General features: G+C 42.4%; 1 protein-coding gene across 1 annotated transcript in view; it reads right to left on the bottom strand.

Annotated features, from left to right (window-relative positions):
- Window positions 1–22,706, bottom strand: part of SP110 (SP110 nuclear body protein) — a 38,896-nt gene extending 16,190 nt beyond the window's left edge. The window contains exons 1-12 of the mRNA XM_023532934.1: window positions 22,549–22,706; window positions 19,950–20,097; window positions 17,380–17,548; window positions 15,759–16,025; window positions 15,365–15,442; window positions 14,636–14,688; window positions 14,372–14,529; window positions 12,966–13,042; window positions 10,377–10,445; window positions 5,337–5,486; window positions 3,264–3,344; window positions 2,138–2,191 (exon numbers count right to left, since the gene is read on the bottom strand). Of these exons, the coding sequence (XP_023388702.1) occupies window positions 2,138–2,191; window positions 3,264–3,344; window positions 5,337–5,486; window positions 10,377–10,445; window positions 12,966–13,042; window positions 14,372–14,529; window positions 14,636–14,688; window positions 15,365–15,442; window positions 15,759–16,025; window positions 17,380–17,548; window positions 19,950–20,096 (1,303 nt within the window). The 5' untranslated portion in view covers window position 20,097; window positions 22,549–22,706. The remainder of the gene's footprint in view (window positions 1–2,137; window positions 2,192–3,263; window positions 3,345–5,336; window positions 5,487–10,376; window positions 10,446–12,965; window positions 13,043–14,371; window positions 14,530–14,635; window positions 14,689–15,364; window positions 15,443–15,758; window positions 16,026–17,379; window positions 17,549–19,949; window positions 20,098–22,548) is intronic.
- Between the last annotated feature and the right edge of the window lie 403 nt (window positions 22,707–23,109).

The following is a 23,109-nucleotide window of genomic DNA, read 5'->3' as shown; positions in this document are numbered from 1 at the left end:
CAGAAAACACCCAATCAGAACAGAAACAAGCAAAAAGAATAAAAAAAACTGAGGACAGTTTAAGGGGCCTCTAGGACATCAAGCATACCAACATTTGCATCATAGGGCTACCAGAAGGAGAACTGAGAGAGCAAAGAATGGAAAACTTATTTCAAGAAATAATACTAAAAAGTCCCCTAACCTGGCAAAGGAGAAAGATATACAAGCCCAGGAAGCACAGAGAGTTTCAAACAAGATGAACCCAAAGAGGCCCACACCAAGACACATCATAATTAAAATGCCGAAGGTTAAAGACAAAAAGAGAATCTTAAAAGCACCAAGAGAAAAGCAGTTATATACAACAGAGCTCCCATAAGACTGTCAACTGATTTCTAAGCAGAAACTTTGCAGGCCAGAATGGATTGGAAGTAAACATTCATAGTGAAGAAAAGCAAGGACCTACAACCAAGATTACTCTACCAGCAAAGCTATTATTTAGAATCGAAGGACAGCTAAAGAGCTTCCCAGACAAGAAAAAGCTAAAGGAGTTCATCATCACCAAGCCAGTATTACAGGAAATGTTAGAGGGATTTCTGTAAGAAGAAGAAAAAAGAAAAAAAAAAGAGAAAAATGTGAATACTAACATGGCAATAACTACATATCTAGCAACGATTACTTTCAATGTAATTGGATTTAGATGCTCCAAAAGACAGGATAGTGGAATGGATAATAAAACAAGACCCTTACGTATGCTGCCTACAAGAGACTCACTTCAGACTGAAAGACACACACAGACCAAAAGTAAAGGGATGAAAAAAGAGGTTTCATGAAAATGGAAACAAACAAAAAAGAGCTGGGGTAACAATACGTACATAAGACGAAATGACTTTAAAACAAAGGCTATCACAAGAGACAAAGAAAGACCCAGTTATCCCACTTCTGAGTATTTATCTGAAGAAACCTAGAACACTACTGTGAATCATGTGAATCATTCCAGCATTATTTACAGTGGCTAAGATATAGAGGCCGCCTGGGTGTCCATCGCTAGACGCATGGATACAGAAGAAGTGATACATATTTACAATGGTATATTACTTCGCCATAAAAAAGAATGAAATTTTGCCATCTACAAGAACATAGATGGACCTAGAGGGTATTATGCTGAGTAGAATAAGCCAGAGAAAGACAAATGCCATATATAAACTCTAGAGTATAGGATAAACAGACAAACAAACTACAGAAACAAGCTCATAGGTACAGAGAAGATTTTGATGGTTATCAGATAGGAGGGTGAAGGGATGGTTGAATGGAATAGGAGATTAAGAGGTACAAATTAGTAGTTAAGAAATTGTCATGTGGATGTAGTGTATAACATGGAGAACATAGTATTATAATAACTATCTATAGTGTTAGATGGGTCTTGAATTTATTGAGGTGATCACTTCATAAGTTTTATATATATCTAATCACTGTGTTGTACACCTAAAACTGATATAATATTGTATATCAACTATAATTGAAAAAAAATATATAAAAATTTTTTAAATCCCCATAATATTAAAACAAAAAATAGAAAAAACTATAATATAGTAAAATATAGAGGGTTAATATTATTAATCCTCTATATTTGTTAACGAACAGACACTACAAAAATGGGCAAAGAATATAACTTGAAAATTCTTAAAGAAGAAATACAAATAACAAATTTATTGAAAAATCATCTTTAGACCACTAATAATTTTTTTAAAGGCATTGTTTAGTTTTAAGGATACCTTAAATGGCCTTGTCTCTTTCGCTTTGTCTGGAATGGACTGACTGGATCCCCATGAAAGGGAAGTCACATGCTGAGTATGGTGTGGGAATGAGCCTTGGATTTTATGGTTTATGAAGCCAGCCCCTGACCACCTACCTCCATGTAAGAGAGAGAAATAAGTTTTCTTCTGGTGTATGGGTGGTGGTTTGCTGTCATGTGGAGCAAGAAAATCCTAATGGCTGCTGCAAAGTACAGAACATTTTCTATGTTGGAAAAAAGTCACTGTTTTAAAAAGTGCATGGCTTTTTCTGGCTTGGATGTCTCTTGTAGCCTGATGGACATAATGACCAGTAAGAGTAACATCAAATCCACCCTCACAGAAAACAGCAGAGTATTTACACTTACGCTTTTCTCCAGAAGATTTTCCTATAGACACTTTACTTCCACGATCCAGGGAATCTAGAAAGTAATGCAAAAGAGAGTAATTTTTAAATAAGCAATATTTATTGACCACACTCATTTCAGACAATATTGAGTTGACAAAAATTTGACAGTATTATTTCTGTCCCTTCCTTTCTGATGGAGAATCATGGTTCTTGAAGATCGTTCTAGGGATCAGGATGCTAGTCTTGTGTCTGCCAATCTTTATCCATGGACTTTTCTAAAAACCCATCCATCTCTTACATGTCTCCATGTTCTCATCTTTAAAACTGAATAAATTACTCAAACTTCTCCAAAGGTGGCTGTGAAAATTTATCCATGAGAAAATTTGAAATATTACCATAGAAGTCCATGCAACGTAGGGAAACTGTTAAAATGATCATCTGTTTTAAAGTGGCCGAATTTAACATATTCTTTGTAATGATAATTAAATATTTGTTATTTGTGAGTCATGTTTGTCATGTGGGAGTTTTGTATTTGTGACACAGTGACCAAATCACCCACAAATATAAGCATGTTCAGCCTCTTCCCCACTAACAGTAGGGACGGTGAGTGAAATAACATGCACCGTTTTACTCACACATGCCCACAATGATGTCCCTGCTCATGCTCGGTCACACTATTACATTTGTGTTGATGATGAAATGTTCTCTTCCCAATTGTCCCAGAAAGGTCATGTGAGAAATATGGAGATTGAAACCATATTTCAAAAACTTGAATCCATGGAGGGAAAAACTTGATCCATGGCTTGGGCACTTTCAATAACATACCAAGAATATGCTTAGAGCATGAATTCTCAGCAGTGGTGATGCTGCCCCCCAAAATTGGTTCTTGGGGTGGGGGAATCTTACTTTTTTTTTTTGTATAAGACACAAATAAATATACATAGTCCACAAATCAATATATAATATATTCATGATATTACAATATTGTGGGGTTTGGTCTTTATTAGGATAAAACATCTAAGGGGGCCCCCCCTAGGGCAGTGATAATGAAAAAAGGGTTGAGAAACTCTGGATTAGAGTAAAACAGTTCTGAATCTGGTCTCCTAAGGACTGCATGCTGAGACTTGCAATTCCCTCATCTGTACCTTGCACGATTCTTGGTGGTGTGCTGGGTGGCTCCTGGGATGTCTTTCCTTCATTTGTTTCTGAAGCATCATCACTGACCTCTGGAAAAAAAAAAAAGACATTTCTTTCAGACCTCATTAAATTCCAGCTGGAAAGTTTCGTGGGGACTCTCCCAGAGATCCAGGAAGGATCTTGCACACTCTAGAGCTATGGGTGGGAGGTTCCAGATCTTGCCAGAGCCTCCACGATGCCCTCCTGAGAATGCATCTACCACTGGGTCTGTCTCCCACTCAGGGGACAGCAGAGCAAGGCTGGTCAGCAGTGGTTCTTCTAATGGAGACGTCTAGTGGGACAGCAGTCATCTGAACCCCTGGACCAGAGGCTCAAAGTGAGGCAAACCACTGGGAGGTATTGAAAACCTTTTCAGGAGATCCTTGAGGTCAAAACTGTTTTCAGAATAAGGTGTTCTTTGCCTTTTTCACTATGTATATCTTTGTATAAATGGAGCAAGAGCCAGGTAGGTAAAACTGCTGGTGCCTTAGTAGAAATCAAAGAAGTGTTCCTAAGCCTTAGGAATAGTCGTTGTAGTCTTCCCCATCAACAAACAAACAAACAAACAAACAAAACAAAACAAAAACCACGTTATTTAAGAATCTTCTTGATGAACCAGTACAACTTACTAATTCTATTCAATTTCTCTCCTTGAGTATATCTTTTAATAGTCTTGGTGAAAAACTGGAGAGTACATATAAAGCTGTTCACTGCATCTTGCAGTACCATGATCATCTCAAGAAAATGGTTGTGTGACTGTTTGAGATGCAATACACTGTAGAATTCAGTGACCCATATTTTTCAAATGTCCATAATATTAATAAATCTTGCATGAGATGATGTATTCAAAATGCAAAATAGCATTATGCATTTTATTGCAACAGAGTATGAAAAGTTCATTGATGTGGTTTCAGATTCTACATTTACAATTAACCTTTAAGAAACTACCACTTGTTGAGTTCTGGTGTCATATCAAAGATAAATATCCACAGATATCTCAAAAGATTGTTAGAATACTCCAACGTTTTTCAACTACAGATCTGTGTGAGGCTGGATTTTCTTCCTATATTTCAACTGAAGCAACATATCACAACCGAGCATAGAAGCAGATGAGTCCGGCTATCTTTGAATAAGCCAGATATTAAAGAGATTAGCAAAGGAGGAGGGAAAAAAATGGCATAGACGATAGAGGCTTTGTTCATCCTTCTTGTGACCAAATTGAAGTTGTAACAGAATCACGGAGCAAACAGCAAGGAAGTTCGCCTGGGATCTAGATGAACAAGCCCTACAACTGGGGAGAGAAATAAGAAATCACCCTGCAACAGGAGGAGGTAGGACGGGCTGAGGATGCAAGGCTGCCAGTCCCCACCGGCTGCGTGGGACAGAGGCCATAGCAGAGGCTGCGGTAGCTGCAGACGCATCTTGAATAGGCCATGGTGACAGACCTGCTTGCTCTGAGTGCCAGCGCCAGGTTGGCTGTGCAGAGGGCACCAGGGACTTGCAGGGGAACACTGAGTTGTTGGAGTGAAGGCCAAAGGCTAGGGTCTCTCCAGGGCAGAAGTGCCTGCGGTATCCATTGTTCCTCTGTTGAATCTCCACACTCCCAGTGCACAGACTCAGCACGCTACAGCTGAGATGTCATCAAACTGGGTAACAGAGGTCGCTCTGCCCAGAGGATTCCCTGAAACTCTTCCTTCCCCAACTCATGGTCCCACCCAAGCCACATACAGGTGAGTCTTCAGCAAGCCAGGTGCTCCTTGCTGAGCAGAGACAAGACTCACACTAGTGGCAGCTGGCCTCAGTTTCTGCTATGGTTTCTTGAGGCAACTATAAGCACAGCATCTGTGGATTGCTTGCTGAATCCTAACAGGTGGCTCCGGAGGGGCACAGGATGGGGCTCAACTTGTTACTTCTCTGTCACTCTTGTCACACCTCACCTTTTTTTCCCTATTAGCTTTAGACATCTACCTAACCCTGTGCTGCTGCACGAAAGGTCCTCCCACACTGAGCCTTCAAATGGCAGCTTCTGTCACCAGCCTTACCCTCAAGTCCAGATGTTTGGGCACATTCTTCCCTTGCCTTTTGGGCCCTTGTCACCACTTCCACGTTCCTGGTTGAGCTGTTCTTCCTTTGAGTCACCTGATTCACCTCTTGGAGCGTCTCTTGGATTCCGTACCCAGGTGAGGCGGTTCCTGGGCCAAAAGTGATTTGTGAATGGTTTTCATTGGAGTCCCCAGTAGACCTCCCCCCACACCCATTAGAGACCTTCTTTTTCATTCTCCATCCCCCAGACTTTGAGATCTCTAAACCCCTGTACCTCACTTTTCTCCTGCTATTACTCTGAAATTATATATTTTTTCTTAGGTACACCTTTCTTTTTCCTCCAAACGCACTATCTGGTCTCGCTCTTTGTACAACCTGTTGAAATCAGCCAGATAAATTTGGGAGAACCCCAGAGCAGGGGGGCTTATTTCCTGTTTCTTATGTGAGCTACACCTGCTGTCAGGAGGTGACCTCATCTAAGTAAAGATGGCCAGGTGGTTTGTTTCAACAGAGGGGCCTTATAAAGTACCTCTTCAGGTTCCCCAGGGCCCGCGTGTGGTATGGGAGAGATCCAGGGACCCCTAGGTGCTTCTAGTGGGGAATGGGCAAGGTTTCAAAGAATCGAGAGGCAGGAATCTTCCAGTGGAGGATGAAGCTGAGACAGAGGATGTGCAGTGTGGAGGAGGGTGGGGTGAGGGTGGAAGGTGCTTGGGGAGTATGCTTCATTGTTGAAAGAAGAGATCATAATTTTAATTGGCTGTGGACTTCAGATGCTGGCCGCTGTAGGGTGACCATGGTCCAGTGGAACAAGAATATCTCCACGGAGGCCTGGGAGGCTGCACACGTGGCACAGATACATCTCCTCCTGGCAGGTGAGCTTATTTTATTTTATTTTATTTTTTAACATCCAAGTGCCATTTCCAGAGGAAGCAGGAGTGACAAAAAGTTAGAGAGGAAATACCAGGACCTGCAGGGAGTTCAATAATGATAGTTAATAAATATTTATCAAAAACAAAAAACAAAAAACTGGGATAACCCCACAGAGCCTAAAATTTGGCTTTAATTGGCAAGTTCAATGTTTCTTCCCTATCACAAAAGGAGGGTTTCAGAGAAGTGAGAACTGTTACAAAAAATAAATAATACCATTTTTTTACATTCAACAGTATATTTTCAGCATGACTAAGTGTGTTCTTTTTTTCCTCTAAAGTTTGTATATCTTTTTAGGTGTTTTTAGTATTTTTAATAAAGGCGATTAATTAAATATAAAATAATGAGACTCTTAGAAATATCCTTGTAAAAATTTTCATTTAAATATCACAGGAAGAAAGACAAATCTGGAAGGGCCTGGCATCTCCTTCTCTTTCTGGTAGCTTAGCAGAGAGAAGTCTCCGCAGGTTGGAGTTCCCCAGGCAGGACCAGCCCTGGGACCCCAGAGGCTCCCCCTTTCTAACAAGGTCACTCCTCTGACCAAGGAGTGTGTGCTGTTGTACAGTCACATAAATGTTCCTGTCTGGTCCCAGAAACATGTAGAGCCTCTCAGTACTGGAATGCTGGTCATAGGGCATGCAGGCCATCTATGTCTGCCCTAAACTTGGGATAAGAAAAATTTGGAGGATTGCGAGGGTTCTGCTTCTCTTCTGTGAGATTTCTCTCCAATAACCCTCAGTTCATATCAGCACCGTGGGCCGATAGTGGTACCTGTGACTCCTTTGCATAACACAATAATAAATTTGTAAACGAGCCTTTGTCAGATCATTCTCCAAATTATGGGATACAGAAAATATGGTTTCTTTCTCTTTTTTTTTTTAATTCAAGAAATAATTAATGCCTCATGTGTGCCCAGAGATCACCATCTAGCCTAGAAGAGACACATTACATAAGTAAATACAATAGAGTATGTGGGATCTTCCCAAAGGGCCAGTGCTGGATGCTAATAGAAACACACGATGGGACCAACTTAGCGAATTTAGGGAGTCAGAGGATGCCGTCTTGAAGAAGACACTGAAGCCAACTCCAGTGATGAGTATAGGAGACAAAGCCAAACGTTTATGGGAAGTAGTGTAGAGTAAGGATGTAGCATTCAAAGAGAGAAAAGCGCCAAGGATCAAAGAGGAGAGAAGAGAGATGAGAGGAGAGAAAGGGAAGAGCTGGAGTTTTGAGGAAAGAAAGCTGGTCGGAAAGAGATGGAGCTGGAGGGGAAAGGAAGAGTCCGACTGGAGAAAGGTTTGACAATCACACGAAGAACTACGAGCATTATGCGAACAGCAATGGGTGGCCACGGCCGAATTTTAAACGTGGGAATGAAATCACGAGATTTTAATTCGGAAAGAAGAGATGGAATCGATAGGACTTGTCAGTGTACTAAGGCAGATCATCAGGGAGTCAAGGATGACTTAGTTTTTGGCTTGGCCACTGGGTAACTCATTTTAAGTGAAATAATTCTCCCCAAGGGTCTGTGAGGCCTACGTCATCTAGCCCCTCTCGAACTTCTCGCCTGCTACCACCTTATTCTTTCCTCGTCATCACCCAGCAACACTGGCCTTTCCTCCCAGCCTCGGCTCCTTCTCACCTGCGAGTCCCTCTTCCTGAATTGTCTAGTCTAAAGCGACTTCTGCCCGCAGCTGCAAATCACTTTTGTAATCTTATCCTTAAAATTCTTTCATCTTGTCCTCACTATCTGAAGTTCTCTTGTTTCTGTGCTTTCTGGCTTATATTCTTTCTCTCTCATAACCAGAATGTAAGCTCCAGGAACTTACTTTCTCTTCTTTTAAAAAGTCTACTGTCAACTCTCAGAATGAATATATACAGAATTAAGGCTCACTGTTGAATCGAGGTCTGAATGATAACCAGAAGATTAGTTTTTAGGTGAAGATGATGAATTCAATTTTAGAAATATTTAGATTGGAGTATCTTCGGGACACATACCAACAGGGTGACCAGTGTGCAGTTGGCTGTATGTTTCTTGAAGACAAATCTGAGGTGGAGATTTTGATTTGAGAGTCATCAGCAGAGAGGTGGTTACGGGAGTCTTGAGAGTGGTTGATAAAGCTCAGGAAGTGTGACTTGAATAATCTGAGTAGTTTACACTAAACCAAGGAGGCTCATGTGAAATACACGCGGTGAGAGGGAGAGAGCAACTTGTCTTTCCTCTCTGCCCAGGAAAATCAGTCACCCTTGGGGAAAAGTCACAGAACTAACTTACTTCTATGAAAAGTCTCAAAAGGGTCCAAACCCTGTGATTCTGAACAATGGAATCATGCTAAGGACAAACTAAGTGAGGGAAAAGGAGCATTAAGCCATTGGTTTCGGCTGCCACCTGCTGCTTGGTGCTTCTCCCTCATTGCTATAGTTGTCTACATAGGCTATCACCTCCTATTCATTATTTAACCCAGCCAGCTTCTGCCTCCGTTACCAGTAAAATTGCTCTGGAGTCTTCCAGAGATACCATGCAGTCAAATCCAAGGTCTGCTTCTTCGCATTTATCTTAATCTCTCAGTGTAGTCAACTATTCCCTCTTGATTTGCTGACGTGTTCTCTCCAAGTGCTCCTCCCTCCTCACTGGCCTCTTCCCTCAGTCTGCTTGGCTGCATTCCTCTTCCAGGATTTATGAAGGCGATTTATGAAGGATTTATGGGTTCTTCTTTTCTCCCATGGATCTGGATACTTTCTTTTTGCCAATGACTCATATTTATATCTTTGGATTGGATTTTTTCTTGAGTGCCAGATTGGCACGTCAGGAGAGAATTAAACCTCCTTGAGTTCTCAGTGCTTCTGTCAGAAGCCCCAGTCTCCTGGGATATGGAAGTGTATACAGGGAATGTTTGCTTTCACTTCCCCTAGAAACATTTTACTTTTCACATACTATGAGAATTAGGTCTATAGTTATTTGTCTAGTTAATTGCTCTGATCGAAAAGAATAATAAAACTTCTCATCTCTTGACATGGCTAAGTGGTTGCAGACAGGGCTAGGTTCCTCAGTTAAGTCCCAAAGTACCAGGACTACTGGAGCAATCTTTCCTTAGGTAGTTACATGTCAAAAGGGGTGAAGACTTTGAAGATATCTCTAAGTAAAAGACAAGAACACCTAGTGTTTCTATGATTGGTGGAAAAACACATTTAAATTCCACATAATTAGAGTGAGGATCCAGGATTTTTTCAATCCGATTTCAAAGCAGAAAGTTTTAAAAATCCTCCTTTCAGAAGGAGAGGAAGATGGCTGTCCTTGTCCCATGCAAAAAGAGAAAACCCATCATTCCTCCTTCCTTGTCAATAGAATGTAATCTGCCACGCACACAGAAAGGGTCTATCAGCTCTATTCTTGCTGCCTGTAGGTCTGCATGTGGGGTATAAATACTGCATTGTTATCCTGGCTGTTGAACTGGTTGTGAATATCAATAAAGAATTCTTTTCCTTGACCCAGGTCACTTGTGTTTCTGTGGGAGTCATATATATAAAGAACACGCCTGAGCAAGTGGGGTAACATCTCACCCCTTCACAGTTCTTGGCAAAGCACATCCCTGGCACAACTACACAGATGGTTAGCATACTCTTGAAATGGACAGGTCAAAACTGAATTTTAAAATTTCTCCCCAAATATATTTGCACCCTCTCTCAGCAATAGGCACTGCATTCACCCAGCCATTAGAGCCAGAAATAGAAGAGCAAGCCTCGACTCTCTCATTCTTTGTCTCATCCTCAGCTTCCAAGGTATCAAGTTCTGCCAACTTGATTGCCAAACGTATCTTGACTTGGCCCTTTTCTCTCCATCTCTACTGCCAGCTCTGAATCCAGGCTACGATCAACTCTCATGGCCTCAGCTCTCCAAAAGGTCACCCTGCTTCCATTCTTTATTTCCAATCGATTCTTTTCACAGCACCAAAATCAATCTTGTCAAGTTTTAAGTTGGATAGTGTCGCTTCACTGATAGATCACGTCAATGGTTCCCCATTGCATTTAGAATAAAATTCTACTTCCCACACCTTGACCTACAGACATGGGCTGCCTCCTGCCTCCAGCCTTCTCTTGTACTCTCCTCTTACCTCTTGGAACACTTTTTTTCTTGTGTCTCTTTCTTGGAGTTGACCAGCTATATCTTTTTCTTTTCTTCCCTAAAAAGAAAGAATACAGATCATCTTTTATGGCTACACGCATGGATCTGCCAATCTTATATGTTGACAATTTCCAGCTTTTACTTATGGTCTTCAAATCACAGTGGCCAGGAGGGTATTGGTGATCTTAGGTAATGCTGCTTCATGAAGTAATAGGGGGAGAAGAAATTCTAAAGTGGCAGGAGAGGGATAGATGTGAAGATAAGGAGACAATGAGTGTAGGTAACTCATTCTAGAAGCTTGGCTGTGAGGAGGGAAGGGCTGTGCAGGCAGCTGAAGTGAGGTGAGGATCAAGAGGAAGTTCTTTTTATGAGCTGGGATAGGCTTGGGCCTTGGCTGGATGCAGATCTGTGTGAGAGGAAGACGCTGAATTCTCAGGAGACAGAAGGGATTGTGGACACTGTTAGGGAAGGTAGAAGGGTTGCCTTGGAGAGAAGGAGGGAATCAGAGAGGAGGGGACAGACCCAGTTAGGGTTTGTGGGGTTGGTAGCCCAAACTGAGGGGATTTCCATCTGATTCCTTTCTACGCAATAGGAAGAAAAGCGATCTTTTGAGCAAACAAGGAGGCAGTGAGAAGATCAGAAGTTTGCAGCTCAAGGTCTGAGAGGAACATTGCAGGAAGTGGAATTGTCACACAGTGTGGAGGTACCATTTGCACCGGAATCGTGAAGACACAGTGGGTACACTCTGCCCTTCTGTGTGCCTCTCCCTAATAGTGCCTGTTTTCAGATGCAGCATGCAGGAAATAGTAACAGGTGCCTCCAAGACTTGCCAGAGCATTCTGGAGAAGACAGAGAGTCAAGGCAGGTTAAGTATTGGAAATGTTATTGAAGCAATGAACCTTGGACCTTAAGCTGGTATGAAGGCAAATGAAGAAAGGAAGATGATGGATTGGAAAAGGGAAAGGTCAGGGGACCAGTCAGCCCAATGAGGTCGAAGGACAGATACAGAGAGAACACACTGTAAAAGCAAATGAGGAGAGGATAGTTTTGAATTAATTTTTGAAGATGAGGCTGAGGAGGAGAGATCAAAGGTTGAACAATAGCAAGGAGCAAATGTCAAGGGTTTGGTGTTAAAAAAATAAAAAGGGAATTCTTGCTCTTCCCATAAGTGACCTGAGGTGACCTCTGAAAACGGTCCACTATTCACTTGACCCAGAAAACTCCACAAATTCATGCAAATCAAGAGGTTCAAATCTTCATGTTCACTTTAGGAACACCCGTGAAAATGCCCAGGCCATCAAGGGTATGCATACCCAAAAAGCCACAAGTATTTGAAGGATGTCACTTTATAGAAGCAATGTGTGCTGTTCCATCGTTATAATGCTGGAGTTGGTAGGTGTGGGGTTGGATGCTGGGTTGGTGGCCCAAAAAGAATGTTGAATTTCTGCTGTACATGCTTAAAAATGCAGAGGAATGCTGAACTTAAGGGTTTAGATGTAGATTCTGTGGTCTCTGAGCACACCCAGATGAACAAATCCCCAAGATACTGCACAGAACTTACAGAGCTCATGAGGGAGTTAACCCTATCTGGGTTCTCCCTGCCACCCTGAGATGATTCCTCCCTGACAGGGAGCAGGTCGTGCCTATACTGGAAGAGGAGATGGCACAGAAGCGAAGGATATCCCAGAAGAAACTGAAGAAACAAGAACTTACGGTCCGAGAGTAAATTCAGCATCAAATAAGTGCTAACGAAAGTAAAAAAAAAAAAAAAAAAAGAATTCTTAAATTAATTATTGGGAAGTTGAGCCAGCCTTGAATGATGAAAGGGCCTGTGGATTGCTTTTGGGCATGGGAGGCCAAGCATTGCTGGAGGAAAATGTCATTGGAAATGAGCAGACGAAGGACTGGAGAGGTCAGGTGTTGGATGGGTCTGTTATCCACGTGTCCCTCAAAGGTGTCCAGGATAATGGCAGGACTTGAAATGACAGAAAAACTCTAAGTCGGCTTTTGAGGTCTGCTGGGGAGTTGTGGGAAACTAATGGATGATAGTGATGAAGAAGGAGAGAATGTTTCACTTGAATGGTTAAGCCTAAAAAAAAAAAAAGAGAATTGAGGAGCAAGGGAGCTGGCCGGGGGCAATGGGGAGCAAGGGGTGGATATCCAACCTGCCTTCCACCATGAGGTGAGTGATAGCAGAGAACATGCAGCCATGCTTAAGAAAAAGCAATGTCCTCTTGGAGAACCCACTTCCAGGTAAAGAAGGAGACACGACTAACCCTCTAAGAAGCTGTGGATATAGGGGAGCTTGGTGATTTCAGAACAGGCAATTCCAGTGGGTGCATATATCAATGTCCCTAAATTTCTTCCCGTTTCTCTATAATTTTCATGAAGGCTTTAAAAAAAGATGTCGTTAATGGGAATTGCAGAAACAAATTGTACTGAGCATCATGACTACAATCACGTAGTGAGGCTCATGATAAGATATGATAAAAAACAAACAAACAAACAAACAAACAAAAAAAAACAATGCAACTCCAAATTCCCCTCCTGACATCTACGGGAGGAAGGCACTCCTTACCTTTCTTGTTGGGAGCTGTGCTGGACGCCTCCTGGAGCTCTTTTGCGTTGTTTGGTTCAGGAGAATCATTTCTTATCACTGACAAAGGAAACAGAATTCATTTCCGAGTCCAGAATGGACTGAAGAGAAAGTACTGAGGGAGCTCAGTGGGGGAACAGGAGAATATGTGTGGCCTGGGACCGGGGACCTGCCCATCTTCAGGGATCCCTGGCTTTCCCTTGATTTCAATCAACTTGTGGTTACTGCTACCTGTGTGACTATCACAGTGCCAGGGAACAACTGCTCCGCAGAGAAGGGCTCAGTTTGGCCTATTTAGGTGGGTTCCCCTTACTCAGTGGAAGAGAAGTACAGAGGGTCTCAGCAGCTCTCACTCAGGGAATGAGGCTGAGGTCAGTGTAAGTGGTGACCTTGAATTCTGATGGCCGCAGTGAGAGAGAGTGTCTGCCATATGAAAAATACATGTTATTGCCTAGATGTCTGTGAATGGATATTTTTAACTCCCTTTATCTGTGATTATTTCATCTTGAGATGTAGTGAGGGAGGCTTAGAGCCTTTCATACCTCTGTACACAAGGACTGTACAAGGAGCAGCCACCCTGTACTTGCTAACACTTGTTAACAGCAAATAAATACAAAGTTCTTAGTTTTTGCTGCACTAAGTAAGACAGAAGGGCTTGAAGCCATAACACATAAAGGCCCATCTCAGGAAAGGCTGTCACCTTCTTGTTTACACAACGCTGTGATATCTGTCTTAAATTCTGGCCTACTTAGGAACAGGTAACTGAAGTAGGTGGAAAGCAGTTGCTAAACTTTTTAAGTAATTTGTTGCACTTCAAAATGTTTTTAATGCTATCAATTTTTAAAAACCCAAACATAGAAATTTTGAGGGTTGGGAGTGAAAGTTCCACACAATCAGGGTGGGGGGTTGGGAAGGGTGACCATCCATGTCCAGGAGGCATCCACTCTATGTTAGGGCCACACAGTGATTTTACTTGCTTTGCATTTAGGTGGAGTGGTTTTGAGCTTTACCTTATTGAGTGACCTCGGAGAGTGGCTGAGGGGGACAGTCCTGCCCTAGCTCAGTCCTTTGTGCTGTCCCGGGATTCCTGCCAAAATGCCTTCTGGCAGATAAATGTCCTCCTTTTGCAGAACCCTTGATGGTGTCTGAGTCCAAGTCCAGTGGGTACTAGTGGGGCTCCTTTCTCTAGTCATCGGTCCCCCACTCCAGGAGCGGGGGTTTCCTGCCTGTCTAAGCTCCCAAGGGCTGGGTAAACAGTGGGAGCCAGACCATGACGGGAGCATGGTTGGGAGCAATGAAGGGAGCCCCATCCTTAGAAGATTCCAATGGCTTCTCCTCTTTATAGACCTGAAAATTAAGGTGGACTTAAGTTGTCCAAATCAAGATTATCTGGCACGCTGGCTGAGGGAGCATGGCACATCTCTTGAGCACCTTCTTCACCCTTTATTTGGGAGGTTAGGTTGTCACTGGACACTGAGCAGAGGAAGAAAAAGAATTTCAGGTCCCAGGACCAGCAAGCGAGAACCAGAGGAGAAAAGAGAACAAGCTACTCTAGACAGTAAAAATGATGGGGCCAACAAAACACCAAGGCTTGGTGAGGGCAGGGTAGAGTGGGACAGTGAACCATCATTTCTTTTCAATTGGCTACTTACTAATTTAATGATGGTACTTACACTTTTCTTTTTGAAATCTAAAAGATGGAATCCTACATCGATATGGGCTTCGTGATTATGTTAGCCTTATTTGGACAGTATATATTAGAAGTGTGGAGGAAACATTATTTGGACCAGATAGGGCCCCTTATTCTCATAATTGTATTACTCAGGGTTCATGATACCATTTCTGGCAGCACCCAGATGTACCTGGTTATATTTAATATACTATACTCTAATTCCTTTATAATGATGGTTTGCAGTAGATACGTGACATGGTCTTAGAAACTAGAAACGAGATCAGGTCCAGCAGACCTTTAAACATTTTAACATCTTTTCTGATAATTTCAATAACATTGCTCTTAGAATTCAAACCATACGTAAAATTAATATGGTTGAAACTGAAAGGCCCCTGAATCAGAGACTGAGCGGTCGGGTGAGGGTGGAGGATGTGTGTGTGATAACCATTTCCTGTCAGTCAGAACAGTGTGTTTCGAGTGTGGGTTGGACAGGGATGCTGGATACCACAGCATCATACTGGCCGTGGCGGAGTCCCTATACGCAGTCCTGTGCCCAGACAGTGCATCGGTCCCCCTCTTTTCTTTTCCTTTGTCACACCCAGTTTTTGCTCTCAGGGTTCCAGGAGGCCACAAGCTTCCTGGCTGGCAGGTGCGTGTTCTCCCTTCGCAGCCACTTTGAGCTAAACTAAGTTAGCCCCAAGGATCTTACTTTGCATAGTGGTAGAGGGAGTGCTGGGCATCTGTTGTGAATCTGCTTCATCATTTGTGTGAGTTGTTAAGTTGGTCACTGAAGAGAGAAAAGAAAATCATTACAGGATACAGGAGAGTGAATGGTAAAAATGCCCAGGGCAGAAGGAGCACCAAAGTCCGAGGGCAGAGGGTTGGGCTGTCCAGTGGTGGAAGCAGTGAGAGAGAGTGTCTGAGCAACAGCCTTGCCCAAGCCTCTAGCAGTGTCTGTAATCCTTTTTGGAAAAAGCTGTGTATGACAGGCAGGTGCATGGAAGGGGCAGGTCAACACTAAGAAAGGACCCTGGGGTTCTTGACATGGCCACAGGCATCCTGGGCAGGGGATGCACAGGTGCTGGACAGCTTCTGTTTCTTACCTGGAGTGATCCTTTTTTTCTGGGTGACTGTGAGAAGAGCTCTGGCAGGGCCAGCAGGGCTGGATGGCTCGCCCAAGACCTCCACTACATGCTGTGGGGATGCTCCAGGTGTACTGATTCTGGGCCCAGGGGTCAGATGCCTCGATGGGGGGTGCTGCGGTGGGGGTAGTGACAGCAGGGTCTGGCAGGAGCTTCTTTCTAGTGAGTTCGCTGGGGCTTCAGGGAGGGTCAGGGTGGCCTTGCTCCGTCCTCCATAGGAATTGACAACTAGGATTAGGGAAGAAGCACACATCAGTACCCTAGAAACTCAAAATTATTTTTGAGAAGGGATTTCTTTACACTCGACTTCCAATAGGTAGGGGACATGGAGTTATTCTGGGGAGGAGCCCACAAAAAAAATCACAGAGTTGCAGATCAAGAAAGAGACTTGAGCTCAGTCAGGTCAGGGGGGCACGTTGGTGTGGGGGCCCTCTGGCCATCAGACTTGCGTCGCATGGCCTCTGAGGGCACGATTCTCCCAGCACTGTCTCAAGGCTGCCACGGCCCACATGCGGCTGTGCCTGCTGGAAGATGACTTTTCTCATTTGCTGCCCCTTAAGCTCAAGGAATCATTTCTCCCTTTGGGGAGGAGCCTCTTGATGGTAAAGTGTCAGAGAGCCGATAAAGAGCCGTCACAGTAGTGACTCCACTAGTAAAAGGTCACAATCCAGTGTGATCTGCTGGTCTTCCCCTGTTGTTCTCAATAGTGAACCCTGTGTTTCGGCCAAAGTGTTTTCCCTTAAACCTAAAATGGTATTACCATCTGCTCCTCTTACCTCTTCCTTCCCGGCTCTATCATTGCTCTTTTTCCTTTATTTATTCCGTTCTTTCTCTTTCTCAGTGTGCTTCACGTTCCACTTCTTTTTCATGCCCTCTCTCTCTATCTCTGTATCCACAATTCCTCTCCCTTCCTCGTCAGCTGCCTTTCTTCCCTCCTCCAGCTTCGCACTCTGCCTTCCAGCTTTCCTTGTTTAGAATAGTCATTAAAATCTCAGGCCCTGGTATTAGGGGATCCAAGTAGGACTATGGCTCTGCTCTTAACAGACAAGTAACTTTGGGAACGTTATTCTGAGCTCTCATTTCCTTATGTGTCATATGGGGGTAACAATGACTCCTCAGGATTCTTTAAATTATGACATGAGACATTTGTGCTTGGGATAATGCCTGGCACATAAGAAGCACTCAAAAAAAAAAAAAAAGATGCTTATTATTAACCACGTCTACCTACTACTCTTTCTCTCTGGTTCTCCTTGTCCTTCCATCAGAAATGGTCTCTGTAACTTTGCATTTCTGTCACATAATGCATTCCCTAGAGATGTCCAGTATGCTAAACTGAACAATTTCCCCCAAATTCATAGAACTGGTCCTACAGAAACATTTGTGTCCTCTAGAAAGTCATCATAGGTCAGAAGCTGGCTGCTCTTCCTGCCATACTCGTGAATGAGTAAGACCCGTACCTTCCCAAAGAGGAAGTAGGCACTTGACGTGCATATTCCACCGGGCCGAAAAGCACCCCCAACGTTCAGCATAGCAGCTGCTCTCATGCTTCTATAACCCAAAAAGTATTCAAGAACCCTCATACCACTTAAGAAGCTATTTAAAATCGTCTTCAGGTCGGGGTATTCACGCAGGTTGATCTGGCTGAATAACAGCTGCAGAAATGACAGGCTGAACGTGTCTTCCAGTTGGGTGAGAATGTTGTAGACCACTCTGTATACAGGGACCAGGTTTCTACAGGCTTCCAGAGATTCCTTAAGAAATGGAGTCAAGGAGTATTACACATGATTATAAAATGGAGTGGAGAGCCTTCTTAGACATTTCTGATTTTCTAAGTTGTAAGGAAGCTACTTTGCCCTTTTAAGAAGGAATTTAACACAAAACGTAGAGTCAAATTCTCTACCGTAGAGAAGTGGCAGTTCCACATGTTTACTTTTGAAACTTCTCATATATTTTGATAGCCATAGGAATAAATAATTTAGCTTTCTTTCAAATAAATCTGTTTTGTTAACCTTATTTTAGGTACATTTAAGATGAAAAGAGAAAGTTTAAGGAAGGAATGAGTCGAAGGCTGCTATAGTGTAATTAATTCTCTAAGGCTCTGGGTAGGACACTTCAACAACGGACCTAGTGGTTGGTCACTAATGGCAATCCTGTTGATTGCTTGTTATCCTCTGCTCTCTCTTTCTCTCTTGGACTTGAGATGGCCAAAATGGGTTCCAGCTGTAGGATAAACATGGCAAGAGAAAATTGATTGCAAAATACTTATTGAACACGTACTAATCTAGTCCTCGGGCACAAAGCAGTGGAGAAGATCAACATGGTGCTACCCTATTGGGGGAGGGGCACTGTCAGGCAGAGAAGATGGGCATTAAATAATATATGCAAATTAAATAAGTACCCAATTATCATTGAGAGAAGTTTTATAAAGGGAAAGCATAGATTTCCATGAGAGAAAATAATGCGGGGGTTCTTAATTAGATGAGTAAGTCAAGGAGGCCTCTTTGAAGAGTGACATCTGAGCTATGATCCAGAGAGGCCTTGGAGCCAACCAGGCCAAGACAGGGGAGAGATGGTTCTACCACTGCTAACACTTCTCTAGGCTCAGGAAATGCTTTAAAAACCCCAAATCATATAAAAAGAGTGCCATTATTGTCCACATACTCATATCTCCCATTGCCTGCCTTGCTTCACATTAGAATGGACTACAGGTGACAAGCTCTTAGGAATTATTATTATTTTTTTAAATGCAATTCCTCTTTTCTGGTTTTGTAAAAAATAGAGCAACACAACAACATGCCCTGCAGCAATTAAACATTTCCTGGTCAGCAGTTTCTTCTGAAGTTGAGGTCTCCAGGGCTAAAAGCTAGGGGGATACATTCAAACCTTTCCACTTCGGTCAAAAAAAGAAAAGAAAAAAAGGCGAAAAGCAGTCCTAGCTTGGCCATCTGATGCTGTGTCGTGGTATCTAGTGCTGTTATCGTGAAGCCACGAGATGCACTGCCTGTGTTATTTTCTGCCCCAGCTGGACAATTTTGACTTTCATGCAGATCCACATCAATGCCAAGAAGAACCGCAGTTAGTCCTGTTCACCAGCTGACCCTCACATTTAGTTTGAAGAATTCACAGTTTAGCCAGATGCTGTTACTCATATTGGTAATCACTGAATAGAGTGAATAAATTTTTCTACTTCTGGATGTGTCTTGGGGTTAAATCATCATCTTCCTCTTTCTTCTTCTTCTTTCTTCTTCTTTCTCCTCCTCCTCCTCCTCCTCCTCCTCCTGCTCCTCCTCCTCTTCCTTCTCCTTCTATTTATTTATTTTTTTATGGGTAACATCCTGGTTTGCTTGGTTTAATTTTTTTGTTTTTGTTTTTCATTTTTTAAATTAAGTTTATTGGGGTAACATTGGCTAATACAACTATATAATTTTCAGGTGTACATTATAATTTGACATCTATGTATTCTATTGTGTGATTACCACCCAAAGTCCAGTTTCCTTCAGCTGCCATATATTTGACCCTCTTTACCCTGTCTACCTCTGCCCTCCTCCCCTACCTCTCTTAGGAATTAAAAAAGTGCCATTAGCAGGTTAAATTGTGACCCCCTCCCCACCAAAGATATGTTCACTTGAAACCTGTGAATATGACCTTATTTGAAAAAAAGGTCTTTGCTGATATAATTCAGTTAGGAATCTTGAAATGACTAATCATCTTGGATTAGGGTGGGCCCTAAATTATGATGACAAATATCCTTAGAAGAGATTGAAAGGGAGAAGACACAGAAAAAATGTCTTCTTTCCATGTAGAGATGGAAAGAACAATTGAAGTGATGTTTCTATAAGCCAAGAATACTAAAGATGGCCAGCACCATCAGAAGGCAGGAGAAAGTAGGGAACAGCTTCTCCCTCAGGACCTCTAGAAGAAATCAATCCTGCCAACACCTTAATTTTGGACTTTCAGCCTCTATTACTGTGAGAGAATGCATTTTTTTTTAATCACCTGGTTTGAGGTTACCCTATGACACCCCCTTTCCCTGATAATGAACATTTTAGGCTAGTGCTTTCAAACTCTGGGGGTTTGTGGTTCGAGACCTCAATAATCAGGCATTCCTGGTGAGGGCTGGGCTGCCGTGGGAAAGTGGTCAACATGACTCACCCTATACATTCTCTCAGTGATGAAGGATTTGTCTCGGAGGCCTTCGAAGAAGGGAAATGGCTTGCGTATGGCGTAGGAGATCTCCAGCTTCTGGTACATGAACTGCTGGAGGAGAGCATTCTCTAACGCCGGGGTCATGGTGAACATCCTATAAGGGGCATGAGAAGAAAAGATAAGCAAAGCCTTGAAGGATCTTGGGAAGCCACTCTTTGTATTCAATGGATGTCTAAAGAAAGGCATTCTGGTCCCAAAAGCATCTTTGAGTAGTCAGCAAAGCAACATTTGCCTCAAAGACTCATGGGTATAGGAAGCAATGACAATGCCCAGCAACAATGTTGGCTAAAAGTGACCGACAATAAGATGTAGAAATCCCAAAGGGGCTGCTGGTAAACATCAGGCAGATATTTTAATAAGCTAATTGTTATTTATTTATTTTTTAAAAAAAGCTAATAGTTATTGAGTGCTTCCAGTGTGCCAGACTTTGTTCTAAGGGTTTCACATGCAATAACTTATTTGCTCTTCACATAACCCTTGCAAGATGACCGCACCCATTTTTACTGTCAAGGACAGTGAGACATAGAGAGGTTTAATCACTTGCCCTAAGTTGTGGAACTTGGAAGTGGTGCAATTGAACAAATCCCGACTTTCTGGTTCCTGGCTCATAGTCATAAGTACTATAATCTGTGGCTACATTGAACTGTGTTAAGATTGCTTGGACTGCAGCTAAAGGCCCACACTAGCAACACTCAAGTAAAAGGGACTCCCCAGAACAGGTAGAAAGACAGAAACCTGATAATATTTAGAAACTTTAATAAATCATCTACAATCTTCAACACACAAGTAGGCAAAACATAAAGACGTGAAGAATATAAGAGATATGATTAGTAAAGGTGACTTAACTGATTCATGTTTCAATTTCATATCTCAGAAAAGACATGTGCCTTTTCCCCTGCCCATGCAACATTTATAAAATTTACCATTTACAGGTTATGAGAAAATACCAGTAAGTTATCATAGGCAGAAAATTTACAGATGACATTCTTGACAAATGATTTTTTTTAAAAAAGAGAGATATTAACAAAAAATTCAAAGCCAAAACAAACATGGATCCCATTTTTCCAACTTCATTTTATGTCGAAGAGAAAATTGAAATGTAATTAATAACCATTTACAGAAATTTAATCCCAGTGGTAGATCGAGTGCCCGTTTCTCTCTCTCTCTTTCCTCATTCCTGAAAGCTTTAAGTTTGACAGAAAAAAAATGTAAAAAAAAAAAAAATCCACAACAGTACAGGAAAACAAGAAAAATTGCCGTAAGAGCAATTGTCTATAATCATGAAGGAATCCTGATGGACAGAGAACAGGCGGGAGGGATGTCAACCATCCACGATATGAATGAAGGAAGGATATTTCAAAGAGCATATGGCCAGAGAAAGTCAGAATGAACACATGCTAAGAAGAAGAAGGAACCCGGGGTCCCACTTAGGATGACTAATTAATTACACAGTGGCATTCAGAACAAAACATCCTCCATATTCCTCATTCTTTTTTTTTTTAATCAAAAAATTTTTTCAATTACAGCTGACATTCAATATCATATAAGTTTTAGGTGTACAACATAGTAGTTAGACATTTACATAGCTTACAAAAGGATTCCCCCCAATAGATGTTCCTCATTCTTCATCTGTTATGATTCCCAAGGATGAAGAACAGAGAGGTTAAGTAACCTGCCCAAGGTACTAGGTGGCAAAGCAGAGCTCATCTGAGCCAAACACCATTTATCACTAGTGCATGATACCATGTCTCATATATGAGTGTTCACATTTTTATTATGCAAAGGAGTCGGAAAAACGAATAAGCAAAAGACACGAACAATTAGGTCAACTGCACAATAAATATAATAAAAGAATGGTAACTCACTAGGAGTTGGAACTGTGCAAATGCAGACAACTTAAAATAACATATTTGTCAGTCAAACTGGCCATGATAGAAAATAATAGCAATAATCACAGACACTCCTGGTGGAAATGTAAACAAGTTTAAATGTTCGGAAGGCTAATTTAGTAATCTGTGTCAAATGTCCTGAAATATGTGTTTCCTTGAGTCCCAAATTCCACTTCTAGGAATTTATTTCAAGGAAATCATTATGGATGTGCTTAAAGAAAAAAAAAAAAGAGTTTGTGATACACAATAGAGGAAATTAAATGTACTCTCCTTATTTCTTCTTTTCCACCAGCTTCCCAACTACCCCTAGTCACTTGCACGGTGGATTTGGAATGAGTGTCCCTTTCAGGCAGAGTGCAGGATCCCAGAGCATAGATGAGGAGGGCGGATAGCAGTCTCTTCCCAACCACGACAACAGGCTAGAATATAGGGGGAAGGTGTTTAGGGGGAAGCTGTGTGTGTGCTTCCCCTCGACGGCTGTCCCCCATTCAGTAGCCTCCTATTCAATTCCACAAACCCTCTCTCTCTCTTTGGAAAACACAAAGAGAGAGCCTTACAGTTTAAATAGTGGAGTTTCACCCGGCAGCTCTGCCAGGAAATTAATCAGAAAAACCGGATATTCAAAAATGAATAAAGCAGTCGCGATGAAAACCAACCTGAATGCCGAGTTTGTTACCTGCTCCTTCTCCTTCCCCAGAGTAGGGGTCAGCCAGAGGGTCAGCCAGGGGGTCGCTCCTGGGAGACTGGGAGAGTGGCGAGAGATACCAGTGGGCAAAACAGGAAGTCTGTGCTTTGCTACACGCAGTGAGGGGCCGAGCTTCGGAGGAAAGAAAAGTGAAAGTATTTAGAGCAGATCTTGCAGGAAGCTGAAGACAGTGCCTGTAGCCTTTCCCCACTTCTGAAAACTTGTGAGATTCCTAGGACACCTGGGGGTTTCTAGAGGGGGGCTGCTGCCCCTTGTAGCCAGCCTGGGAGAGGGGTACAGAGGGAAGCAGGCATAGGGGTCCAGCCCTAGGATCCCCGGGAGCTGAGAAGCTACCATGTATTTGCTTCTCTACCGGCCTCTGTACTTTTTGTACTTCTATATTTTGGGGAGTGATGAAAATGTTCTAAAACTGGATTGTGATGATGGTGATAGTTACACAACTGAATAAATTTACTAGAAGCCATCAAACTTTAAAAAATAAGAAATTAAAGGGGAGATCAGATATGTCTAT

This window comes from Pteropus vampyrus, unplaced genomic scaffold (assembly GCF_000151845.1).
Source record: "Pteropus vampyrus isolate Shadow unplaced genomic scaffold, Pvam_2.0 Scaffold93, whole genome shotgun sequence".
Classification (NCBI taxonomy): Eukaryota; Metazoa; Chordata; class Mammalia; order Chiroptera; family Pteropodidae; genus Pteropus; species Pteropus vampyrus.
The sequence above is the reverse complement of the archived record's forward strand: the minus strand, read 5'-3'. Positions and strand labels throughout refer to the sequence as shown.